The 22,790-nt window shown below is 42.5% G+C and overlaps 1 protein-coding gene across 1 annotated transcript; it reads right to left on the reverse strand.

Moving 5' to 3' along the window:
• Positions 1 to 4,894: 4,894 nt before the first annotated feature.
• itih3a.1 (inter-alpha-trypsin inhibitor heavy chain 3a, tandem duplicate 1) lies at positions 4,895 to 20,888 on the reverse strand. The gene is made up of 22 exons (XM_036531173.1): positions 20,762 to 20,888; positions 19,524 to 19,553; positions 19,054 to 19,077; positions 17,355 to 17,515; positions 16,410 to 16,514; positions 16,079 to 16,241; positions 15,814 to 15,924; positions 15,489 to 15,617; positions 14,897 to 15,013; positions 14,334 to 14,502; positions 13,852 to 13,977; positions 12,532 to 12,713; positions 11,472 to 11,657; positions 10,750 to 10,889; positions 9,623 to 9,780; positions 9,288 to 9,314; positions 8,850 to 8,906; positions 7,987 to 8,100; positions 7,521 to 7,722; positions 7,090 to 7,262; positions 5,940 to 6,051; positions 4,895 to 5,171 (listed from the first exon to the last, which is right to left on the reverse strand). The coding sequence occupies exons 1-22, from the start codon at positions 20,852 to 20,854 to the stop codon at positions 5,033 to 5,035; spliced, it is 2,718 nt and encodes a 905-aa protein (XP_036387066.1). The 5' UTR covers positions 20,855 to 20,888; the 3' UTR covers positions 4,895 to 5,032.
• Between the last annotated feature and the right edge of the window lie 1,902 nt (positions 20,889 to 22,790).

Here is a 22,790-nt window from a genome sequence, read left to right on the forward strand (position 1 = left end):
CACAGGGTAAAATTAGCATGCTGCAGGAAGAAAAGAAACCCCCTTCTTCATAATTCCTTCTACATTCGCCCAGAGTCTGGGTTTACCGTTATCATCTCACTCAAGGAGAAAGAGAGAGAGAGGAAGAGAGGGAGGGAAGATGGGGGAGAGTTGGAGGATATGAGCAAGATGGTGATGGGCCAGAATGGTAGATGGAGAGAAGAACTGAAAAAAAGAGCCAGAAATTACCACAAAGAGGCCTTAAATAGAGTATGAATGATTACTGCTTCACTTGTCAATGGAGTGAGGTCTAAATTGCTGAAGACGTGCAAGTTCTTTGTCCAATTCAATAAACAGTTCACTTTAATCTGTCACCTCAGCACCACACACACATACACACACAGCTAGTGCTGTGATAATTACAAAATTTCCCACAAAATTCCACCTTCTCATCAATTGGCTGCCTGCCTGCCCTCTTTATCATTTTAATTCTTTCTAGTTTTGTGTTTCTGTTTGTTTTTATTATCGCATCATCTGGAATTCCTGCTCCTGGTTCTGATAAACAGAGGGCACCACAAAGTCTTTTCTCCTCCCACTACCCCTCTTCCTCATTCTCGCCATCCTCCCTTCCTCTCCTCTGGCCCTCTGTGTGACATTCAGTGAGAGCTGTGAACAAACAAGAGCGTGACCGATAAGGCCTCCCACATGAAACAGAAGAGAGAAAACTGATACCCAGATGAAACATAGAAATAGTGTTTTAAATTACACAGCTCATTGGACTTCTTCTTGAGGTACATTTGAAAAGATCATCAGACTGTCACCATTACATTTGTTGCTTGCAAACAGCTTGTAACAATTGACATAATTTTTGTCTTAACGTGCTCATCCATAAGGTCCTGGCTTCCCTAACATGCCCTCTGGGTATCCTTCCTATGGTCGGAGCCAGGACTTAGGGATCTGCTGCAGGTGTGTTATAACAGGGTTGATCTCTCAATGTAAAAAATGTTTCATTTCACTACAGATGGGACAGAGTGGGTGTGTTTTCAGGAATGTAAACACTGATTAAAATAAGAAATCAGATCTTAAACTGAGATGCACCCATTTTTGGTCTGTTACCCACCACAAACTGTAAACTGTGAAAACTACAGTGATCAGCATTTCAGAGAACCCTGCCTACTACCCCAGCATCCTCATGTGTTACGTGGCATGAATGCTGTGTCATTATATCACTTCAATCAGACATTGGTGGAAACCTAACATGACACAAGGCCTGCTGCTGATAATGGTTTACATTTTCAAGGTGAAGAGAAAGAGAGTGAGAGACAGAGAGAAATGTGTATGAGGAAGAAGGAATCATGGATGAGAGAAAAAGTGTAAATGAAGAGGAGACAGTGAGAGAAGGAAGGAGGGTAAGGTGCGCGGTTCCTGCATCGGTCAGGCGTGTCCGAGCAGGTGGCGGTGTCAGACAGGCAGGCGTCAGAGCGGCTGCACGCATGACGCCCACGTGTTTGCCACTGCGTGTGTGCACATGATGCAGGATGAGGTCCGTGACAACGTGACACTAGCAACAGAGCTGCGTAACATTCAAACAAGCAACAGGGTGCCACTTAGGAGTGAGGGTGAGAGGTGTGAGGGGAAGGGGAAGGGGGGTACAAAGGCCTAAAAACCAAAAGTAAAGCGCCTTTAAATCACACTCCACAGTATAAAATATCCACATGGACTGATTCTGGATCTGTGATGTATGGCTATGGGAAGACCACGGCACACTCATGCCCTGGAATTCACCTTTGCCACAACACCAGCCCCCACCCACCAGATCACATTCACCTGCTGAGCCTGCAGCCCTTTTGCAGCCAGAGTTACTTCTTATAATACAGGGTGCTTCTGGGGAACTGGGCTCTCTGACAGTAGGCAGCTAGAGTGGAATGAATTGTAAGCATCTAGTCCATGAAAGTGGACAAAAGTTCCCTAGGTTTTTCTAGGTTTTAAATTGCCACTGTAGTGAGGGTTGTGTGTATTTCGGAGGACGACTTGTGATTGTCCTCAGAACAGGTATGAGGACAAAATGGCATCCCCGAGTCTGATGAAGAGATGGGCATGGGGTCATAGCAATAGCACCCCCACTCCCCATATGGTCCCACCCACTGGCCACCAGAACATCTGCGATGACATCACCCTGTGCGTCACCTTAGGCCCAAAGTGACACGCACAAACACTGATTACCAGTTAATGGGTGACTCACACCTAGTTCACATTCCAAGTTCCAACGCCAACTTCACAGACCTGGCTATGCAGGTTTTACCACTGGAGCCGTCCCAATTCAAGAAACTTCACCTGCAACATACAGACTCCAAACTCAGCTTCCTAACCATTTAACCATATTTAGCATTCGAAAAATGCTATTATGAAGCTCTACAATATCCAAACTTCAAAACCTCTAGTCTTCTTGTCTACGACAGAAATAACTGGGATCTCCCCATCAACCATCTGCCTTGCAAACTTGAACTCAGCACTCACACACACACACACACACACACACACACACACACACACACACACACACACACACACACACACGCACACACACACACACACACACACACACACACACACACACACACACACACACACACACGCATACACATGCAAGCACACACATAAGCACACAATGTGTCCTTCCTTCTTCACCCTAACATGTTGGTCTATTTTTGAAGACAGTGAAGACCTCCATTATGTTATTGGACTGGAATTTGTTCAAGGTTTAGGAGAGCATGCAGTGTGTTTAGGAAAATTGTTAAATGTTGACCTGAGTTTCCCCTGTGCTGCTTGAGCCTGAGAGGCAGTCATTTCTAACCACAGAAATCTGATAGTGGTCATTAAGACCAGGTTTTTGTCAGAAATTTTCTACAAGCTGCTGCTGCCATCTAGTGGTAAATAAATCCATTGCTTATCAAGACGGATCAGTGACAAAAGGACCCAACACATGAAAATGACTGATGCAGAATTTAATGTCTGCATCTTCTTTTCATGGAAACACCAGTTAAAGTAACCCATGGTTGGGATGGACAGGGACAGGTAGAGAACAGGCTATTCCTGCCTCAGAACATGGCTGGCTAGTGACCCTAGGTGTGTGTGCTGGAATGTGTCTGGTCTGAATTAGCAGGATTTAGCCCTTCGCCACCCCCTCCCTCCCTCCCAGAGAATCCCAATTCAACTTCTGAACTTCCGACATCACTGAGGTCAGCACTCCTGCCTGTTAGGAAACACGTTACAGCTATTTAATTAGAACTGGCATCAAAATACATGCATGCACACAGACTTAAGCACTGGATGTACACCACATGCACGCACACACACACACACACACACACACACACACACACACACACACACACACACACACACACACACGCATACACACACACACACACACACACACACACACACACACACACGCACGCACAGACACACACACACACACACCATAAACTCGTATATGCATATGCAGACAGATATACACCAGAATTACATTGGGTGTATGGACAAGGTGTAACAATTGAAAATAAGCCATGGAGCGCCACTTGTGTAGTAGTTTAGTCTAATAGTTAGTTTTCTATTATATTACTCTACCATCTATAAAACTAATAGCTTTTATTAGTCTTACCTTATAATGTAACCCATGAGGCACCACTGGTTTGTCCCTGCCTTTGATGATTTTCTTCCATGACCACCATGGTCCATGAGCTGGTGTGCAAGGGACTCTTGTGCCCCCTTGTGGGGAAAAATGGAGAACTGACAGAGAACCTCTAGAGCCTTCCCCTAAGGGGCTCTTAGGTGTTAGAAATAACTGTTACACTTCTGATCATAACACTTATTTTCTGTAGACCTTTTTCCACATTTGCACCCTTTTTTAATTCCCCAACTCTGCACCACCTGCTATGGTCACACAGAAGCACTGAAGTCCTGTAGTCGACCTCAATAGAGCAAATTGTGCTCCACCACTGTGGTCTTGTGGTCATTTTCAGAAAATGAAACCATTCAGACTTGATGCTATGACAGAAAACAAACCAGATACTTGGATCCAGAGGTCAGGAGGGACAGAAAATAAAGCACTTAAAAACAAAACAAAAAAATTGTGTGCACAGACATACGCACCTTCTGCTAAGTGGCAGAAAGAAGATATGGATGGCATGGATTTTGATGGTTATCACTGTGGATATAAAGTCTGTGCTGACAGATTGACCTTTATCTCCCCCCCAACCAGTAGTGAATCTCAAAGGGGGGATTCTAGACTCTCAGACCAGTGCATTCTTCACTCTAAAGCAAGTTCTGTCACTCCTCCTCATTCTCTCTCCCTCTTTCATCCCTCTTTTCTTCAGCTAAGCCACCTGTAAGTCACACTTTTTGTTGAACCTTGTCGATTTTGCAATATGTTGGTGTATTTGGCATGTATTTGTTCTCCCAGGTGTTTGCAGACATCCTCAATTGACTCCTACAGCCCCGCCAAAGAAGAAACAGAGTGGTCCATACCAGAAGTACACCTACACATATGCAGACTCGTTGAGGAAAAGGAAGATCTGAAAAACTTCACTTTTTACTAAAATGTATTTTGGTGAATTCTGCTCAAAACTGCTGTCTGTGGTGGGCTGGAAGACTTGCATTCAATCTCTCTTAGGGTGGGATTTAAGGATGGGATTAATGAAACATGGACTTTTAGGAATAATAAATTTAGGAGTTTGAAAGGAACATGTATTAAGAATTTTACAAACTGTTACAATGCAGCTTGGTCTAATTTGTGTATTTGGACAGATCTCAGAATACCCACTGAAATACACAGTCAACTCTTTTCCTTCAAATCAGAATAACAGAACACCAGAATATGCCAAATCAATTTACAACACTGGTTATTTTTCCGTTTTTTTTATGTCCATTTTGTTTATTGTTTATGTATGTTTTTTCCTACATGTTTAGCAAAGACATTGATCTGTTTTTGAAGTAGTTAATTCTTTGGCCCATGCGGACGCTGATGAGGCCCCATGGTCATTGATGTAGTTCAGCTGGTTTTGAATATCCCGGAAACGACATAATCGTCAGGGGTCCCGTCGATGAGCCCCGTGCCGTTGTTGTGAATGAACCAGCAGGGCACGTTTTCCCCTTTCTTCACGTCCCAGCGGAAGTCTCGCTGCCAGCCTCTGCCGGCACAGAGAGATGTGGAGCGTGTAAAGGACGTCCGCAAAGCGGCGCGGCACAAGTGAATCATAACAGTAAGAGCAGTGTCTTGTGCTGAAGTCACATGTGGTACAGTTTGTGCATGTGTGTGTGTGTGTGTGTGTGTGTGTGTGTGTGTGTGTGTGTGTGTGGTGTGTGTGTGTGTGATGTGTGTGTGGTGTGTGTGTGGTGTGTGTGTGCGTGTGTGGTGTGTGTGGTGTGTGTGTGTGTGTGTGTGTGTGTGTGGTGTGTGTGTGGTGTGTGTGGTGTGTGGTGTGTGTGTGGTGTGTGTGTGGTGTGTGTGTGTGTGATGTGTGTGTGGTGTGTGTGTGGTGTGTGTGTGCGTGTGTGGTGTGTGTGGTGTGTGTGTGTGTGTGTGTGTGTGTGTGGTGTGTGTGTGGTGTGTGTGTGTGTGGTGTGTGTGTGGTGTGTGTGTGGTGTGTGTGGTGTGTGTGTGTGTGTGGTGTGTGTGTGGTGTGTGTGTGTGGTGTGTGTGTGTGTGTGGTGTGTGGTGTGTGTGTGGTGTGTGTGGTGTGTGTGGTGTGTGTGTGTATGTGTGTGTGTGTGAGTGTGTGTGTGTGTATGTGTGTATGTATGTGTGTGTGTGTTTGTGTGTGTGTGTATGTGTGTGTGCGGTTGGGTGCATGCACAGAGATAGAAAAGAAGATGGGAACAATTGCAGAGTATATGGGAGTAAGTAGTTTGTGTAGAGGAGTCAAAATGAGAGTGTGTGTGTGCGTGTTCACCTTTACCTGGTCACAGTGAGCTCTGACCCTTTCACTATCATGGTGGCATCCGGTTTGTCAGGGGTTTCCCCTTCACGCAGGTCGCTAACCTCAAACTGCACGCCGTGGTAGAACTGACCTGCGGGGGGCAATGGAGGATAGAGGGACAGCACACATGGACTGTTGAGGATTTTTGGGATAGATTCTCAAAAATAAAAATATTTAAATCCATGTACGACTGAATTTGTTTCATAAAGATTAAAGAAGTCACTTTGAGTTCATCAAGCTTATGATTAGAAAATCTCCGAAGCCAACTCAAACACTGTGTTCTCAAACACAGTTTTATTTCTAATGAGATGGCTGCTATGGACTTTTGGAAGCAAACTGGGCTGATGTGGCCGTATATATATCTCATTGAATTTAGTCATGTCAAAGGCACTTATCATGATACAAGATAATTAATGGTGAATAGTTTCAAGGAGAAGAGTACATTATCTAGCATCTCTCATTAGATAAGCCTCTCACTAGATAGGTGGGATTAAGGTGGTGGAAGTGCTAGTGGTTGGGTTGGTGGAAATGAGGGTACTGCTCTAATGGTCAGTTTTCCACTTGAAAAAATAAGCTTAGAATGTTTGGATCAGGAAATTAAGCAAGAACTCAGGAGGTCCTGAGCTACACAAGCAAGCAACAATTAATATAGCTTGTTGGAGAGAAACCAGCTATCAATGAAATGCTGATACAGCTAGCTTCATGCTTTTACCAAGAGAACACGTAAAACAAAGGCACTGCCACTGTCAAAGGGAACAGACAGCATTTTTGTGTTTGCATCTCTAAGCTGTGGGGCTGCCCTCATCTCTTTGCTTTTGGTGACATGATTTCTCTCACAACTTTTCCTATTTGTTTGCTAATTTGCAGTTGGCCGAAAAACTGGCAATTCGGTTAAAAAGCCACGGCAACATAGTGTTAGCAGTCTGACAGCTCCACTGTCAGCCCCACTGTCCCCTCTTGGCTCAGGGGAATGAGCAAGGCTTTAAGTCCCATGCTAACCTCATTATTGCCCCATTGCACACTGAAGAAGACACTGGGAAAATGCAAGACAGCTCATGCTTCCTTTGCCTTCAGCATGGACCAGGTGCTAATGTCAGGCAGTATAAGCCAGGCCAGTCCCTAATCTTACCCAGCAGGCCATGAACGCCGGGTGAGAGGAAATGGCTGTCCAGGGTGTAGAAGCCCAGATAGTCCTGGTGGTAGGGATGCTTCTCCCACACCTTATGCAGGATGATGACAAACTTCACTGAGTCCTTCAGGGCTACAGTTAGGCTGCGGTCCTTGATCACCTGAAGTTCCACACTGCAAGAGAGGGAGACCAGAAGACACATGCTTCAGGTGGGTGGGACAGGGTCATCTGAAGTGTGAGACATTTTGTTAAACAGCGCAGATAGAGTTTTATTCATAAACTAAGGCGGGTCAAAGTAGCAAGGATGGGCCACTGCCAGTCCCCAGGGCCTGGAGTTTCTGATATCCCTTTCAAGGACTAGATGAAAATGAACAACTTGACCCTCCTTAACCAATCAACTAGGACCAGTAGGTCTTCAAACTTGTGCTTACCTGGGCAACTTCAGGGAGGCTGTGTCAGACCAGGAGAGTGTAGAGTGCACTTTACCCTGGAAGACCAATATTCCTTTAGTGGTTACCTCCAGCCGGATCCCCAGCTTCTGGTGAACAATCCCAAACCGGCCAAAGTAGGTGTTGATTTTGCTCCCAGGGTCTACCTTCTTGTCACCAATAGTCTGGCCATTAACCACAACACCTGTAAGGGGTTTCAATGGACCAATGTAACACTTCAGATCAGCCATGAAGAAGGACTATCCACCCTATTGTCTCTTCGGCTCTAAATCTTTCCACAAATATCGGGTAAAGGAGGTGCATTGCTTGACTGACTCAAAGGAATGATGCTGAATCAGATTGGGCCTACAGATGAACTCACTTGCACAAAAGTAAGTTTTTGGTCACATCTTCTTCTTTTGGGTCCCAGTCTGGAACTCTCCACCTTCCCCTGCCACCCAGGTCTTACCTAACACCGGGTCTTTGACCAGATTAAAGATGGTTCCAGGTGCGTCATCGATGTTGAAGCACAGCGTGTCATTCTTTTCAAGAATCTCAACGATGAAATGCGGGTCTCCGTCCACTGCCAACCAAAATCAGTTACATTTATCTGAAATGACTGGTCATCACACATCTCTTCAGTGCTATGACACAGAAAATGTCAATGTTGATGGAATCACCTACCTTGTCAATTAATAAAATAATTTCTGAGGACAAGGATGAAAATTCTTGAGGACCACCATGTAAGCAGTTTTTTTCATTAAACAATCTCTTTTGTCTAATTAATTAATTAATTAATTAATTACTGATGCATTTTCCCAAACACACAGCAGTAAAAAACGCAAGAATGGAACATGTGTGCAGTCTTCAGCTGTGAGCATCATTTTAAGACACACACAAAAAAGCACCAAACTGGGCGCTCCAGAGTGGCTGAGTCAGTGCCTCTGAGTGAAGGCTGAGCCCTACAGCCTGGGCTCAAAATCAGATGACTCACAGTGGAGAACAAATTGGCCTTGTTCCACTAGGGATAGGGGTGGGTAGGTCAGCCAGGGTCCTCTTGTCATATTGGATGTTATGTGCATGCACCAGAGGATTGCACTCACTACACTCTGTGTCTCTGTACAGAGATTTCTGTGGTAGGATGAGCCTAACATTGCAATGGGCTATTCTGAAGTGGGTGGACAATAGGAAAAAAAACACCAGATAAATGATCACACTGTACATGATTAAGGACACAGAGTGGAGCATCACACACAAACCGGCCTCCAAGAGTTCAAGTTTACCACCCCTGTTGAAGAAAAACATGAGAGCAAGGAGATACTAGGGACATACCGCTTGTGACAGGGCGGTAGTGGTAATGGTGCGACACCGTGGACGGGGGGGCGTGACCTGCAATAAGACACACCACTTGTTTCTACAGCACCCATTCTGAGTTTACAGTTATCATGAATACTGTGCAATATGTAAGTTGCACATCAAAGTGCTACACAAATAAAGACTATTATTATTTCTGACAATAATGTTAATAATAATAATAGATTAACACTGTGCTTTTCTTGTACAAATCAGATGAGGGTGGGACAACATAGCCATTATGAAGACAGTTGCAGTAGCACATGATTAGGTGTCCAGATTGAGATTGAGAGGAAGTTCTACACTGAGATTGAAATGCTATGGAAGAATGAAAATGACACTCATGTTTCAGCCAGATGCATTGAAATTCCAAGAACATTTCCCTCCAGTTAATTTTACAAATTAACTGATACTTACCAAGAGCGCCTGGCCTCTGTCTCTGATCTGTAAACCAACACAGGGGATAAACAGTCAACATGCTGTGTAGTTTACCGCTTAATTACAGATTATATTGTTTGGATCTAAAGAACATAAACGATCAGCCAATGCAGCCTGAAGTCTTCCTTTGACCTTCCTGTTGTCTTTGACCTTTACATTCACTTACTGTTTACAGTTGTACTTAAAGTCTCAGTGACTTACGACCTTGCCTTATTCCGTATCCCCAAAATGTCTGGGTGGTAAACCATTCCTCATCACCTCACAAAATGGCTTCCCACCCTACACCCCCTTTGAATCCATATCTCAGTTCACACCCTCGGTCAGCTTGTCGGCGATTAGCATGTCATCTTTTTCCTCATCCTGGGGCTTGGTAACCACCATAGAGGTGAGGGGGGTGACAAAGTTGTACTTCAGGGACAGCTCCAAGGCCTGTGCAGTGACGTTCTCCCTCTCACTCACAGGGCCGGTCTCCCTGGGAGGACAACATCCCCAAGACAGATATCAGTATGGGTATTCCCTAAATATTGCTCAGATACCCTTGGGCCAAACACCTGAGATGCAGGTGTTTGGCCCAAGGATGAGACCTTTGCCCTTTAAGACATTCACATGACAGGCATTAGAACAATTTTGTCAGACATGGAAAATCCCTCAAACTGCAGCCTGTGTAATGTTAAAATGTAGTTCCTTGTAAATACGAAGACAGAATAGCACCTGTTCTCCTTTAGCACAAGAGTGATTTGTGAATAAGCATTACAACGTTGACGAGAAATAAATAGTCAGATAGTTGTTAACAGCTCAATAAAGCTAAATAAGAGCTCAGTTGGCATGAAAAGCGGCATACATGGTTTCCTCTTGGACCATGAGTAAGAAACAATGAAATAAGATATATTAGTCTGTATGAAGTATCTGTAAAAATAGTTGGTTGTGATCATTCATAAAACAGTAGCTCTAATTATTTGTGCATCCACTGCTGTTAAAAATGCCAGTACATATCTTGTAGTTATATAAGATAATAAGATATAAGTTTTATGTCATGCCAGCACTCTGCCCCCTCAGGTGACAATACACCTGGTCTCCTACCATGGATAAAAAATGCTGATCCTCATGCTGATGTTTTTGATATTATTTGATATTCCAAAATCTAGGCCCAAACCAGCCCATGGAACAGAGTATTTTGTTAGTTACAATGCCTGAATATGTTCTTGCCAGTTTCTCAAGGTTCTACCTTTTCATACTCTTTACCCATATTCAGTACTCTCAGAATTCCCTTGTACTGGCATATGAGAGCTTATTCAATCAGGCAATATGTATCCATTCAGAGTAACACAATATTTTTTATCATTATCAGCACATCAGGGAAATGGGTAATGGTGCAGTTTTGGGGACATGGGACACACGTTTTAGGTCTTAGGTGACATGTGACTAAAGGGTTCACACTGACTTTTTGTTTAACAGCTGTTGGATGGTAAGGTACGCCCAAAGACGTTCTGTGAAATCCCCAAAGATGTACTCCTGGTCAGGGAAAATAATGTCCCATTCTTGGGTGCTGGCCCGACCCTTGAAGGAGAGCTCCTCGTCCACCTGGGTGTGTGTGTGTGTGTGTGTGTGGGGGGGGTGGGGGGGGGGGGGGGGGCAAGAGGGAGAGAGAGTTTTAAAGTATGTGAACTGCAAATGATCATTTTGTTCAAATGTGCATTTGATACTTCAACACTTTCATGGCAAAACATGTTGTCTTGCTCAAAGTGTGCTTGTGTATGTGGTACAAGTGGTGTGGAGCAGACGTGAAATTTGTTCGTATGTAGGATAAGTAGGTAAGAAGAAATTGATTAATTCTAAAATGTGCCTCATTTTGATCATATGCACGCTATGCGCACAAAATGTTTGTACATATGTATAGTGATTCTGGAATCAAAAGGTTTCGATACACAAATGAGCACACTGCACATGAGAGGGCAAAAAGCAGTTTTGCTATGCCCAACATGAATGGTGCTGCACCAGAAATTAGCTGGCATTTAGATTGTGTCGATAACTGCTGCGAAAGGTACTGTGAGGGTGAAGCCATCTTGTAACCCCTTGCAATTCCTCTGCATTTTTGATAGGCCTATCATTTAATGCGAAAATGTCATGGGACAACACAAAAATCAGCCTTTGAATGCATCTCACCCCTTGTGCAAACACTTCCACCATGAAGTTGTCCAGGTCATTGTCGGATAGCCGGCCAGCTACCACAATCTCGGATCCATTGAACAGTTGCTTGAAGTTGTTGGTAGTCAGTGAGTCCACAGCGTTTTCTTGGTAACGCACATCTATCTCAGAAAGCAAAGGGCTGGCTACATCTGTGTAAAAACCCTACAACAGACACACACGAGAGCTACAATGAGCACAAACATACTCGTTAACAAAATTGCTTAATTCACACATTTGCTCATGAACACATGCATTTACCTATAAATACACACATTTACTCATCAAACATGTTTAACTATGAATACATACATTTCTTCAAGAATCCAAACATTTACTTATGAATCCACAAATTGACTCAGTGATTCACGTGACCACACCCTCATTTACACATCGCCATATTTCAAATTTTTGTTTTTATCCTGAGTAATGAAGTTAAACTCAACTAAACTCATCTCATCCTTGTGCCATAAAAATACAATAATCACACTGTACGATGATCCACTATGGTTCATACTTTAAAGTCAGAGCACACCACAAATAACAAACAATGCCAAACATTAAATGTATGTCAGATGCATTTCAGTATTTGTGTCGCATTGGTAAATAGATCTAATAGACTTATTTTAACACTTCTGAAGGGCTGCAAAATAGGATATAAAAGTATGTTTAATAACAAGACACTACACTTGATTTTTTTTTTTCTTAAGATTTACTATTCTGGATTAAACAGACCTCTGGTTTTGGTGCAGTGTCTGAATCTGACCATTTTCAACTAAATAACAGATCTTCCAATTTCTGTAAGAGGTTATAAATAAAGGCATTAGCTACAACTCTAGTTAAAAACCACTTACTTCCCATCGACATGAAAGCAAATACATTTTTTTAAAAGGTCCGCTATTCACCTTTGTATTAGTGATTGCTCGATTGATAGTATTCGGTTTACAAAATAAATATAAAAACTGAATAGTGTCTCTAAATCAATGCCAGTATGTAATACTTTACAGTTTAACAATGTGAAAAGGTGGGTAATCATTACGTGTAGCTGTAGAGCGGCATCTGAGTCTTCGTAGATCCTCTTGGCCAATCCGTTGTTCTGCTGTGCCATGACGTCCAAGAATTTGTAACTGACGTCAAAGCCAAAGCCGAGGCAGAACAGTGTGATGTTGCCCCCCATTGCATTATACACATTCTGCTGGATCCTGTCTGGGTTTGTCTCACCTGCATATGCGCACACAGAGACGTAAGCACACTCACCATCACTGACCCACATTTTTTCACTTACAGTGCACACGTTCATTTTGCACCTTTTCCAAACCATCGGTGACAGTTCCTGTATGGCAGTGACAACAAAAAAGGAGTTGGGGCCTCATTCATAAAATATTCGCAGAAATGATCGTATTTTATTCTTGGTAATAACTGCGCATGAAAAAGTCACGTCAGGTTCATGACATGTACAGAAACACCCAATTTCGTTCTTAACCTCGTTCCTGTGATGATGAATACTAATTTTTATTAAGTAAGATGCTCGTGCATGTTATCTCTAATTAGCGTAAGTAAACGCCCCAAAAATTCTGTGTAAGGACATTCTGACGTCAGAGTCACATGTAGAGCCCATCCTGCCAAAAGGGAAAAAAGCTATTTTTTCTGATCCAGAGATGTAAACAATTTTGACAGAGGTGGATACAAGGAAAAAAACCTATATATATAGTAGTGTGAACAGTGAAATTTGTATCGACATGTCAAGAGTATGTGGAGGTAGACTTTATAGCTGTAAACCAGGGGTACAAGGAGCACTGCTACATGTACAATACATACCTTGACTCAAAGACGCTCATGAATTCTATGCGAGTCTGAATCGTAAACCTGTTTTGTGGAGTGATTTGGACAGCGAGTCCTCTCATTGCCATTCATTCAGTGGCAAATGAATGCCTTGTTTCCTGGCCATATAGTGGAGGAAAGAGATCACCAAGGTAATCTCGCACACCCTCTCTGCTGTGTCCAAACACATCCACTAGCCTTTTAACAAACCGATATCGTGGCCATTACAAAGGGAGTGCACTTATGTGGTTGTATACAGCCTTCAGTGGTGTCTGCGGGTTGACCAGCAGTGTCATCAGCTAGGGCTTCAAAACGTAACTCCACATAACAGAGGATGACAAACGTCGCTTGACTGAAATGTTTGCTAATTTGCATTTCACCCTCTGGTAGTTAGAAATCAAGGGAGTTTCTGTCCCTGTTCTCTAGGACTAGGGCTGATCAGTCTGGCTGGGCAGAGGAAAGGCAGCTTGTGGTACAGGTTGGCTCATCAGTGTTTAGAGAAGAGAGTAAAACGATAATACAGGATGTCTGAGTGCACCTGAAGTGGGATCTCCATCTGTCAGCAATATGATCATGGGCACACTCCTCTCTGGTAGTCTGTTGGCAGCTTTGTCCTCTGACAGCATTTTAACAGCCTCCAACACAGCATCATTGATATTGGTGGCTAAGGGAAGAAGAATGGGGAGAAGGGGGGTTTCAGATGACTTAACATTACATTACATTATTGACATGTATCAGACGCTTATCCAGAGCAACTTATTGTCAGTAGGCAATTGTGGGTTAAGTACCTTGCCCAGTGCCCCAGTGGGGAATCAAACCAGCAACATTTCAGTTACAAGTCCTACTCCTTAACCACCATACTACACTGCCACCCCGTCTTAAAGTCTCAGAGAGCCTCAGAGTCTCAGAGACACACAAACTGCTTGTGGGGTATATTAATACAGACAGAGACATTTAGACACTGAGGAATAGCCTCCTCTAAGGGAGTGGCTCCTTCTTGCTCATCCCGCCAGCACTCACCCCACCTCTCGTTGATTTTCCTGACATAGTCCTTGGCCTTCTCTACATTCTCTTTAGTGGCTTGCTGCAGGGATGGTTCCATCCTCTCGACCCTGTTGTCAAACAAAATTATGCCAAAGTAATCCTCTTCGTAGAGATCACTCAGAATGGTCAGCAAGGCCTCGCGTGTCTGAAGAAGACAAAATTGGAATGACTGTGGGCTCCTCTATCCCCCCAACACTCATTAACTGTGCAAATTTATGTAAACCTGAACTCAGGACAAGTAAAGAGTCCTGATGGTAGCAAAGACTGTATGTACTCTGGTACAAAATTTCAGCGCATCTTTGCATTTGATAATATTAATGTCAGGAAATCCTTCTTCGATGTTGAGATGCATTCCCCCATGCTCTGGTGAGTGAATCTCTAAGAAAATACTTTTACTATTAATGATGTGATCCTGTCAAGTTCACCCCCCTCAAATAAAGCCACACACACTTATATGCCTATGTACCGCAGGTCTGAACAAGTGTCCTGGATCATTCCAAAAGTGCACCACATTCTGATGCCCTCATACACACTCTCACCTGCCGGATTTTCTGTCCACGCATTGACATGCTGATATCTATCACAAATACCACACTCTTTGGCACTCGGGGCAAATTTGGCGGGGCAAAAAAGTGCACAAAATACCCGTTGACTATCTGGAATGAGAACAGAGGGGGATTGCTGGGTTATAGTCTGTCAAACCAGCCAACACTCGGGACATTACCCAACAATGCACACAGTATTTCCCCCTGAAGAAATAATATCAAATATCAAAGCTCTTTGGTGAATATTTACAGAAAGACAAAAGGCGGGATTGCAGCCCACAGTGCTGTGAATATAGAGCAACAAGAATAATAGTTAGCATGTCCACTGTGTGCAAATAAATGTGCAATGCTAGTACCCTGTATAGCTCAGAATCAATTTCACTACTTTGATATGTCAACATTTTTGGTAGGCTCAAAAGTTGTAATTATCATTGTAAAATCTATGGGCTTTCCTAGACTTAAACAAGTGAACATAACATAACATCCATAAACAGACAATAAATAAAACTTGTCTCATGTAGCTTTCAGTGGATGTCTAACTTGTGCTTTTTTGTAGACTCATGGAAGTAAAACCTATGTTTCTAACCTGGATGTCACCGATTTGTGTCTCCCTTTTCACATCATACTTAATGTAGAAATCTCCATCAATCAGAGTCCCATCACAATCAGGACATTTCTTCTGCTGTTCCAGCGTTGGAGAGAAGGAGATGTGTGCCTGAGGATATTGGGGTGGGAGAATTTGTTAATATTTTCATGACATCAGCAAGATGTTCTGTGATAACCACATTATTACTGTCTTCGGTTTCAACTATGTAGCTGTAATTGCCAGTTTTAGATTCTGTATTGAAAACTATATTGACCTTTGAGTAATGCCACCCCCCCCTCCCCCATTCCAAGTGTCAGACAAGCACCTTGGTGTCACTGACGACTTTCTCCACAAGGGGGAGCAACTCATTTGTAATGAAAGTTCCATAGGCATCCAGGAAGGCAATTCCCTGAGATTCATAAATGTCTGCAACAATCTGTTGGTGAAAAAAAAACAGTGAGGTCATTCTGACAGGAGCTTATGCTGTGTATTAGTGTGGCACAAAAACTAGATAATGAAATATCGATTATGCAACTGAGGAACACATGCTGACAGTGTGCATGTATGAGTTTCAAGTAGTCTCCCCTGACCTCAAAATGCTGGATCAACTGCTTGGGTTTCACCCGCGTCATGAGCTCATATTGGCCCTGTTTACGCTGCAGCAGCTCCTCATAGGTCAGCTTGAATTTGACCTTACTGTCAGCTGCAATGTTGACAGAAACAGAAAACTTCTCCATCTTCCTGCCTGATGCCCTGGAAACAGAAACACAACATCACCCATATATTTGTGTTATATACTCCATAGATAACATCAGGTTTATCTATCTATCTATCTATCTATCTATATACGTGTATATATACTGTATGTGTGTGTGTGTATAGAGTCACACGATCAACAATGCACTGTTCTTTCAAATTCACCTGACCAGTCCAGCTGTCTGCCCCCTGGACACCGCTACATCATATTGCTTCTTGGCCTTCTCCTTCTCCTTCACTTGTCCCACGTATGTCTTCGCATCAATCTCCCTGAAGCATAAACGCACAGGTCAAGCGAGTTGAAGGAAAAAAATCACACATAAACACAAACACACAGATACACACACACACACACACACACACACACACACACACACACGGATACATCATTAACATTCTCAACATGTATCCAAATGGCTAGGGACTTTGCTGGTGTTTGGGGAAACTTTCAAGCAAAAACATGTTGCAGTTAGGCCCTCTTCCATGTTGACCAAATAGTGACCCATTCCCTTGTATAGTGACAGGGACATGGATCAATGAGTGGCACTGTATTTTGTAGATCTGGACTGTTCATTGGTGATCATATGGCATTTATTTAAAAGAGTTGCAGTCTTAACCCCTGGTGGCCTGGATAGATCATATTTCTGGCCCTTTCAATCTGGCATTCCCAGTAATGGTCCAGTTGAAGACTAATTATTCTTTCCTTTGTCACTATACCTGATGTTTCATGAAAAACTTGGTGCTAACTGGCTGTTATGAATCACCCATTTGGATGCTACACACTAATCGTATAAGGTGTTGCACTTACATGTTAATCTTGTGACTACAGCACTATGTTTGGCACTGATGCTTGTTCATATGTGGTTAGTGGTGTCCTGGGTTATACAACGTTTCATACCACTTTATTAGGTGCACTTTGTAAGTCACTCTGGATAAGAGTGTCTGCTAAATGATGATAATGTAATGTAATGTAACATTACTGCTGGGTGAGGTGATGTCAGTCAGCACTGTAAAGGCCATACAGAATCAGTGATAAAAGCACTATGTGAGGATTGAAGCATTTTATACTGTGAGATACAGTGAAGAAAGGAATTGCAGACTATCACTGACATGCTGAAGTTGGTGATGAAGGCAGTCTTGGGTAGCTCCACATCGAAGAAAACTTCTTTAGAGGAGCTTGCGCCGTTGTGAACGATGGAGGTCATGACAGTGTGAGCAAAGCGAGATGCTACCTTAATGTCCACCTTTACGCTGTGCACCTCTATCTTCCCCTGCATGTGGACAGAGACAGAGAGAAGGAATGAGAAAAAGGATGTATGGATGAGAGAGGACAGTATGGAGTGGGGTGTAGGACAGTATGGAGAAGTGTATAGGGAATGTGGAGTGGCTAGCTTTCTTCCAATGCTCTGGTCCATGTACCAGAGAAGATTTCATTTGTCCAGTCTGCTTAGTTAGCCAAGAACAGTCATTGTTAAAATATACTGTAGGTCTACCTTAGAAAAAAGCAGAGGTGGTGGCCTCTTATTCTGCTGGGTTGTGTGTTAATAAAAGCCCTCCCTCATAAAACTCCTGCTTCATCTGTACACTGTCTGCAGCAGGTGATAGTACTCCTGTTTGCAGCCTACTGTAGCTGCTATTCCACACCAGCTACTCCATGTTTCAGAGCTTCTGTGCCTATTCTTGTACTTGGCTGACACTTTTGAATTCCAGTGTCAGCTTTGTTCCTTTTCAAAGCATTTTAGCAAATTAACTCCAATTTACTCCTCCTGTGTGATGTTTCCATGGTAACAACACTGAAATTCTCCTATTCAAGGAATAAAGGGATGGGAGTACCTTTGTGCCTAGACTGTATAAACTGCTACTAAAATGTTAATAAAAAATAAACACAGATAATTCAACCATTACCCCTAAATCCAGATTTTACTGCAGGCATCTGCAAGGCCTATTATATTTTTATACAGTGTCACTACCATAAACATCAATTTGGTATAAAGTACTTGTCAAAAATACAAGATACCTGTAATGTTGTGCCATACGTAATACTTGGCATAGATGACTTTCTATCGGCTGCCTGTAGAATGGTGTCTTGTTAGGATGGTGTCTTGAAGTTGCCAGGAGATCCAAATGGTTTTGGGTAGACAGGCTACTGCTTTCCAATTCAACTGAAGTTAAACACGTTGGTCTCTCCTGCCGCACCACTTCGCTCCGCTACCTCTGGATGCCTAGTTGTCCCATCCTAGAAGCGTCCTTCATCATGTTCACATCATTTCTCTACTCTTGCCCCAAAGTAGTGGAATGAACTTCCCTCTACTGTCATAACCTCAGTATCACTGTCCAAACTAAAAAGCTGCCTATTCAGAACACACCTGGGCTCTCTCTTTTCTGACATCTCCCCCTCCTGAACATTAACTGGCTGTAACATTGATTGTGATTTCAACCTAAAAGATAAAAGCCTTGTGGCACCTCATCCTTTTATAGTTGTATCTCAAGCTTTTGCAGTGGTATTAGCTCAGTTGTAACCATGTTATGACCAAACAAACCTGTGATGTTTAAGGTTGCAGGCTCTTATATTCTAAAGTTGTATGTCCTTGGACAGCACTTTATCTTATTATATTAATATTTTCTGCAAAGGCAGAGCATTTTAATCATGGCACTAAAGTTTTGGTATCTGTGCAGCCAATTGCTTAACCAACTGAATGCACTTTTGTAAGTTGCTCTGGATAAGAGTGTCCGCAGAATGACTTCATGTAGATGTAAATATAATGTAGCCATAGTAGTGAGTTGAGTGCAGCAGGTTCAGAACTCATACCTCTTCATCAGCAGTGCTGCGTCTCTGCAGAAAAAAGAAAATATTATGTTAGATTTATTATTAAAAAAAAATAAATCCAGAAATGCATATTGTATTACGGTGAGTGAGATGATGGTGGGTCAATAGCAGCATATCAAACTTTGCACAGTCATCAGTGATTTGTTTGTTTAAGGTTCAAACCCAATGCTCATGGGCCATAGGTAAAACAGTGGCAATGACCTGGTAGAGATAGGTCTCTAACAATGATTTACAACACTTTTGCTTTGCCCACACCTTCATATTTATGGATAACTTAAAAAACCGCAATAGCTACTGAACGCTTTGTGATCATCAAGTGAGTGTGGATGGTATTACTGCTACATGCAGAGCGGAAAAGCCTCAACCGTGCAGATTCATATGGCATTTTCAAATCAGTGTCCCTCTGATATTTGGCTTTGTAAACAGAATGAAGATAGCACAGGGCCTTGTACCTTCATCATCCTGGCCTCAGTTTGGGAGCCCTGGGGGAAGGGGCAGAGAGCAGATGCAAAATTTTACAGAACAGATAAAGAAAGTGTAACACAACAGGTTCCACAGCATATGATTAGTAGCCTTTTGCTGTCCTCATGTCCAGTCACAGGTGAAAAAGATGGTAAACATATGTCACAGTTGTGTTTTTTTAAACTTCACAGTTACAAGACTAAACTAAACAGACTTACACAGACAAGAGGACTGATTTCCCAGACGAAGGCCAGGACTTGGGGAAGCATATACAAATTCATCATTTTCACAACATTCAATATTGGAGCACCTACCAAATCTCACATGCCGAACCATAACAATCAATGTTTTTGGGAGCTTAAACTTGACAGCGAAGGACCAAGCCAAAAGCCAATTTTATATCATGAAAAAGAAAGTTAAAAAAATAATACCTTCAAGAATTTGCTTAAAAATAAAGTACCTGACAGCTAATTCAATCAACCAATCAAATGTTATGTTTGCAATGGAAATTGTCACAAAGCACTGAACAGTGTGTGGCTCTTTTCCCAAGGGAATCCAAAAAAAGGAAACCCTTTTACTTTGTATTGTACTGTAACTGAGCTACATGGGCTTGAGGACTTGAGGCATGCTTGGCAGTCAAGATTACAAAAACTCAAATGAAAAAATGAAAACGTATTTGTTGAATTATATAAAAAAGTAATTGACAACAAAGCAAACCATAGTTTCTGGAGCAGAAATGAAAAAAAAACATATTTTTACATAAATAAATCTGAATAAGACCAGATTTCCTTCAGTAGAGGTCCATCCTTGCCAATAGCTAAGTCCAAAAAATAAATTCCTAATAAAAGTCTCCTCAGTCGGCTGATCCTGGAACTTATTAACCAGCCAACCACAAAAATGTTAACTACAACAAACTTCAGGCCAACAATGCACCAATCTGAAGAAAAATAAACATAACATTCTTTGTAACATTGGGATAAAGAATCAGATACACAAATGTATCTGTTGTGCCTTACATGAAATTGATATTAACTTAGAAAAAGAGAGGGGAGAGTGAAAGACAGAAAGAGACAGCAAGAGAAAGAAAGTAGAAGAGGGCTCATTAGATGACATGTGTCTCTTTGGTGCACAGGACCAGTGGTTCAGAATTTCAGAGGCTCGTGGAGAAGCAGAGAAAGGTTCTGGTGCTGAGCGCCAACAGTGTGCCAGTATTGCAGGAGAGACTCACCAGAGACTCATCGTCCCGTGAAATGACCAGGGCAGCGTGGGCCACAGCGGAGATGCTCACAAAGAGCAGCAGGAGAGTCCTCGCTCCTGGCATGATGAACCTCAAGAACAGCTCTTACTCAGTCCACCAGGACTCTTTATAACAGAGAGAGAGAGAGAGAGAGAGAGAGAGAGAGAGAGAGAGAAGGAGGAATCAATAGGTCTGTGTGCTTCAGACAGGACCAATGACCAGAGGCCTCTAAGCCTTCCCGTTAGCCCACATGCTTTGCCAGGAGGTGGGTGTGCTCAGCATGTATGCATGTGTTTGTTTAAAACATCCCTCATGGTCACTGCACCCACTTTTACTCAAGACAGCTCCAGCTTGCTTTGCCCTTTCAGCTTACCAGGAGTTGCATGTAACTGAACAAAAAATCCATCTTTAAGAGGGATGGAAAACCAATCTTCTGGAAAATTTATGTTAACTGAAATGCTACATATCCTCATAGGTGTGTTGAACGCCTCTTACAGGATACAGTAAGTTCTGATGCTGGGAGAACACAGAGAGGGGTCAGTGGAGAATCGAGTCCTTTTCCCTTGCATACCTTCAGACATCTTTCGGCTTTCACCTGAATACCCAGACTCACATGGAAATGAATTCCAACATCAGCAAAATAAGTAAGAGTGTCCTACTAACTGTGCATGGCAAGGTAAATCTAAACTGTCGTTTTTGATTTGTTGCCCTATGGTAGTCATAGGATGCTTTCACTGAATTTCTTTTGTGAAGGGCTGAATGTCCAAAAATCCATAATACAGGAAATGGGCACCGTCAAAGAGAATTAATCACTAGGTGTGCTCCTAAACAGAACAGGCGTTAGTATTTATTGCAACAACTTGCTTGCTTGGTCTGGGGGTCAGTGGCTCGATCAAAAGAAATCCATAAATAGTGAGAATCGAATTGTCCTCAGCAACATATAGGATAAATCCAGACATTAATGATGCATTCTGCTTCAGCATCCCTAGTGATCTATCTCTTTCAACACTGCCCCTCTCTCACTACACAAACCATTGCAATACAGTCCAGCACAGGACAGATAAAACGTCAAAGCATTTCAAAAGAGTTTTTATTCATAAAATAGGCATAAAAATAATTCAGAAAACAAACATACAAAATCTAAACTTAGCGCATAAAAATAATTCATAAAACATACATACAAAAACTAAACTTAGCACAGTTATAATGTAAGTGCAGTCAAACTGTCAGCATTCTTTGACACACCTCTGATCATATCAACTCACTTGCTCATTCTTTCTCTGGTTCTCTCTCTGACACACACACACACACACACACACACACACACACACACACAGGTCCTGCATCAGTGTCCAAGCTGGATGTTGAAGGGACAGGTTGCCAGAACTCTTACTCTTACCCCTCCTGCCTGTTCAAAGCACTGGTGTCATAGCTGCCGAAAAGGCACTCTCATGTCTGTAAGATCGGTGTAAACAGACTGTATGCCGTCATGTTTCAGTCAAGCTCGGCGCCAGGAGAAAATACAGAGGGGTGCAATTGCGATCTACAGGGGTGCACAAAACGTCATAAATACTATATAGACATTGGGATATAAGGAGACAAGTGGGGGTGCACTGAGGTCCATCCCCTAAGCACTCCCATAGTGCCGGTTTCAGTCTCCCTCCCCAGCGTCCCTGTCCTGGTCCAGCAATTCATCTAATAAAAACTGTTCCCTGGATTGCAACATTTACTCAATGATATCACTATGATTAAAAGGGCGGAACTGACCCTGAAATTGAAAATGTATAATAACTTTATGTCTACAGGATGTGTTAGAAAAATAACTTTAGATACTTATCATCACTTTTGTCAAAGTTTTGACCAATGTTGTTCCAGAAGAAAAAAAAAAAGAGACTTATTAAAATAACGGTAGTGAAAAAATTCAAATATGGCTTGTGGATTCCTGCCCCCTAATTTCTTCTTTTCTATCTATCTTTGTCTTTTTAATCAAAGCTTTCTCTTTCCTACTGCACTGTGTGCA

Source organism: Megalops cyprinoides, chromosome 6 (assembly GCF_013368585.1).
Source record: "Megalops cyprinoides isolate fMegCyp1 chromosome 6, fMegCyp1.pri, whole genome shotgun sequence".
NCBI classification, from domain to species: domain Eukaryota; kingdom Metazoa; phylum Chordata; class Actinopteri; order Elopiformes; family Megalopidae; genus Megalops; species Megalops cyprinoides.

Excerpts from the sequence above, each read along its gene's own strand:
- itih3a.1 (XM_036531173.1), bottom strand. The coding sequence starts at position 20,854 with ATGCCAGGAGCGAGGACTCTCCTGCTGCTCTTTGTGAGCATCTCCGCT. Across the intron at positions 19,554-20,761 it reads CACGGGACGATGAGTCTCTG|GGCTCCCAAACTGAGGCCAG; the intron begins GTGAGTCTCTCC and ends CCCTTCCCCCAG. Across the intron at positions 15,014-15,488 it reads CACAAATCGGTGACATCCAG|ATAGTCAACGGGTATTTTGT; the intron begins GTTAGAAACATA and ends TTCTCATTCCAG.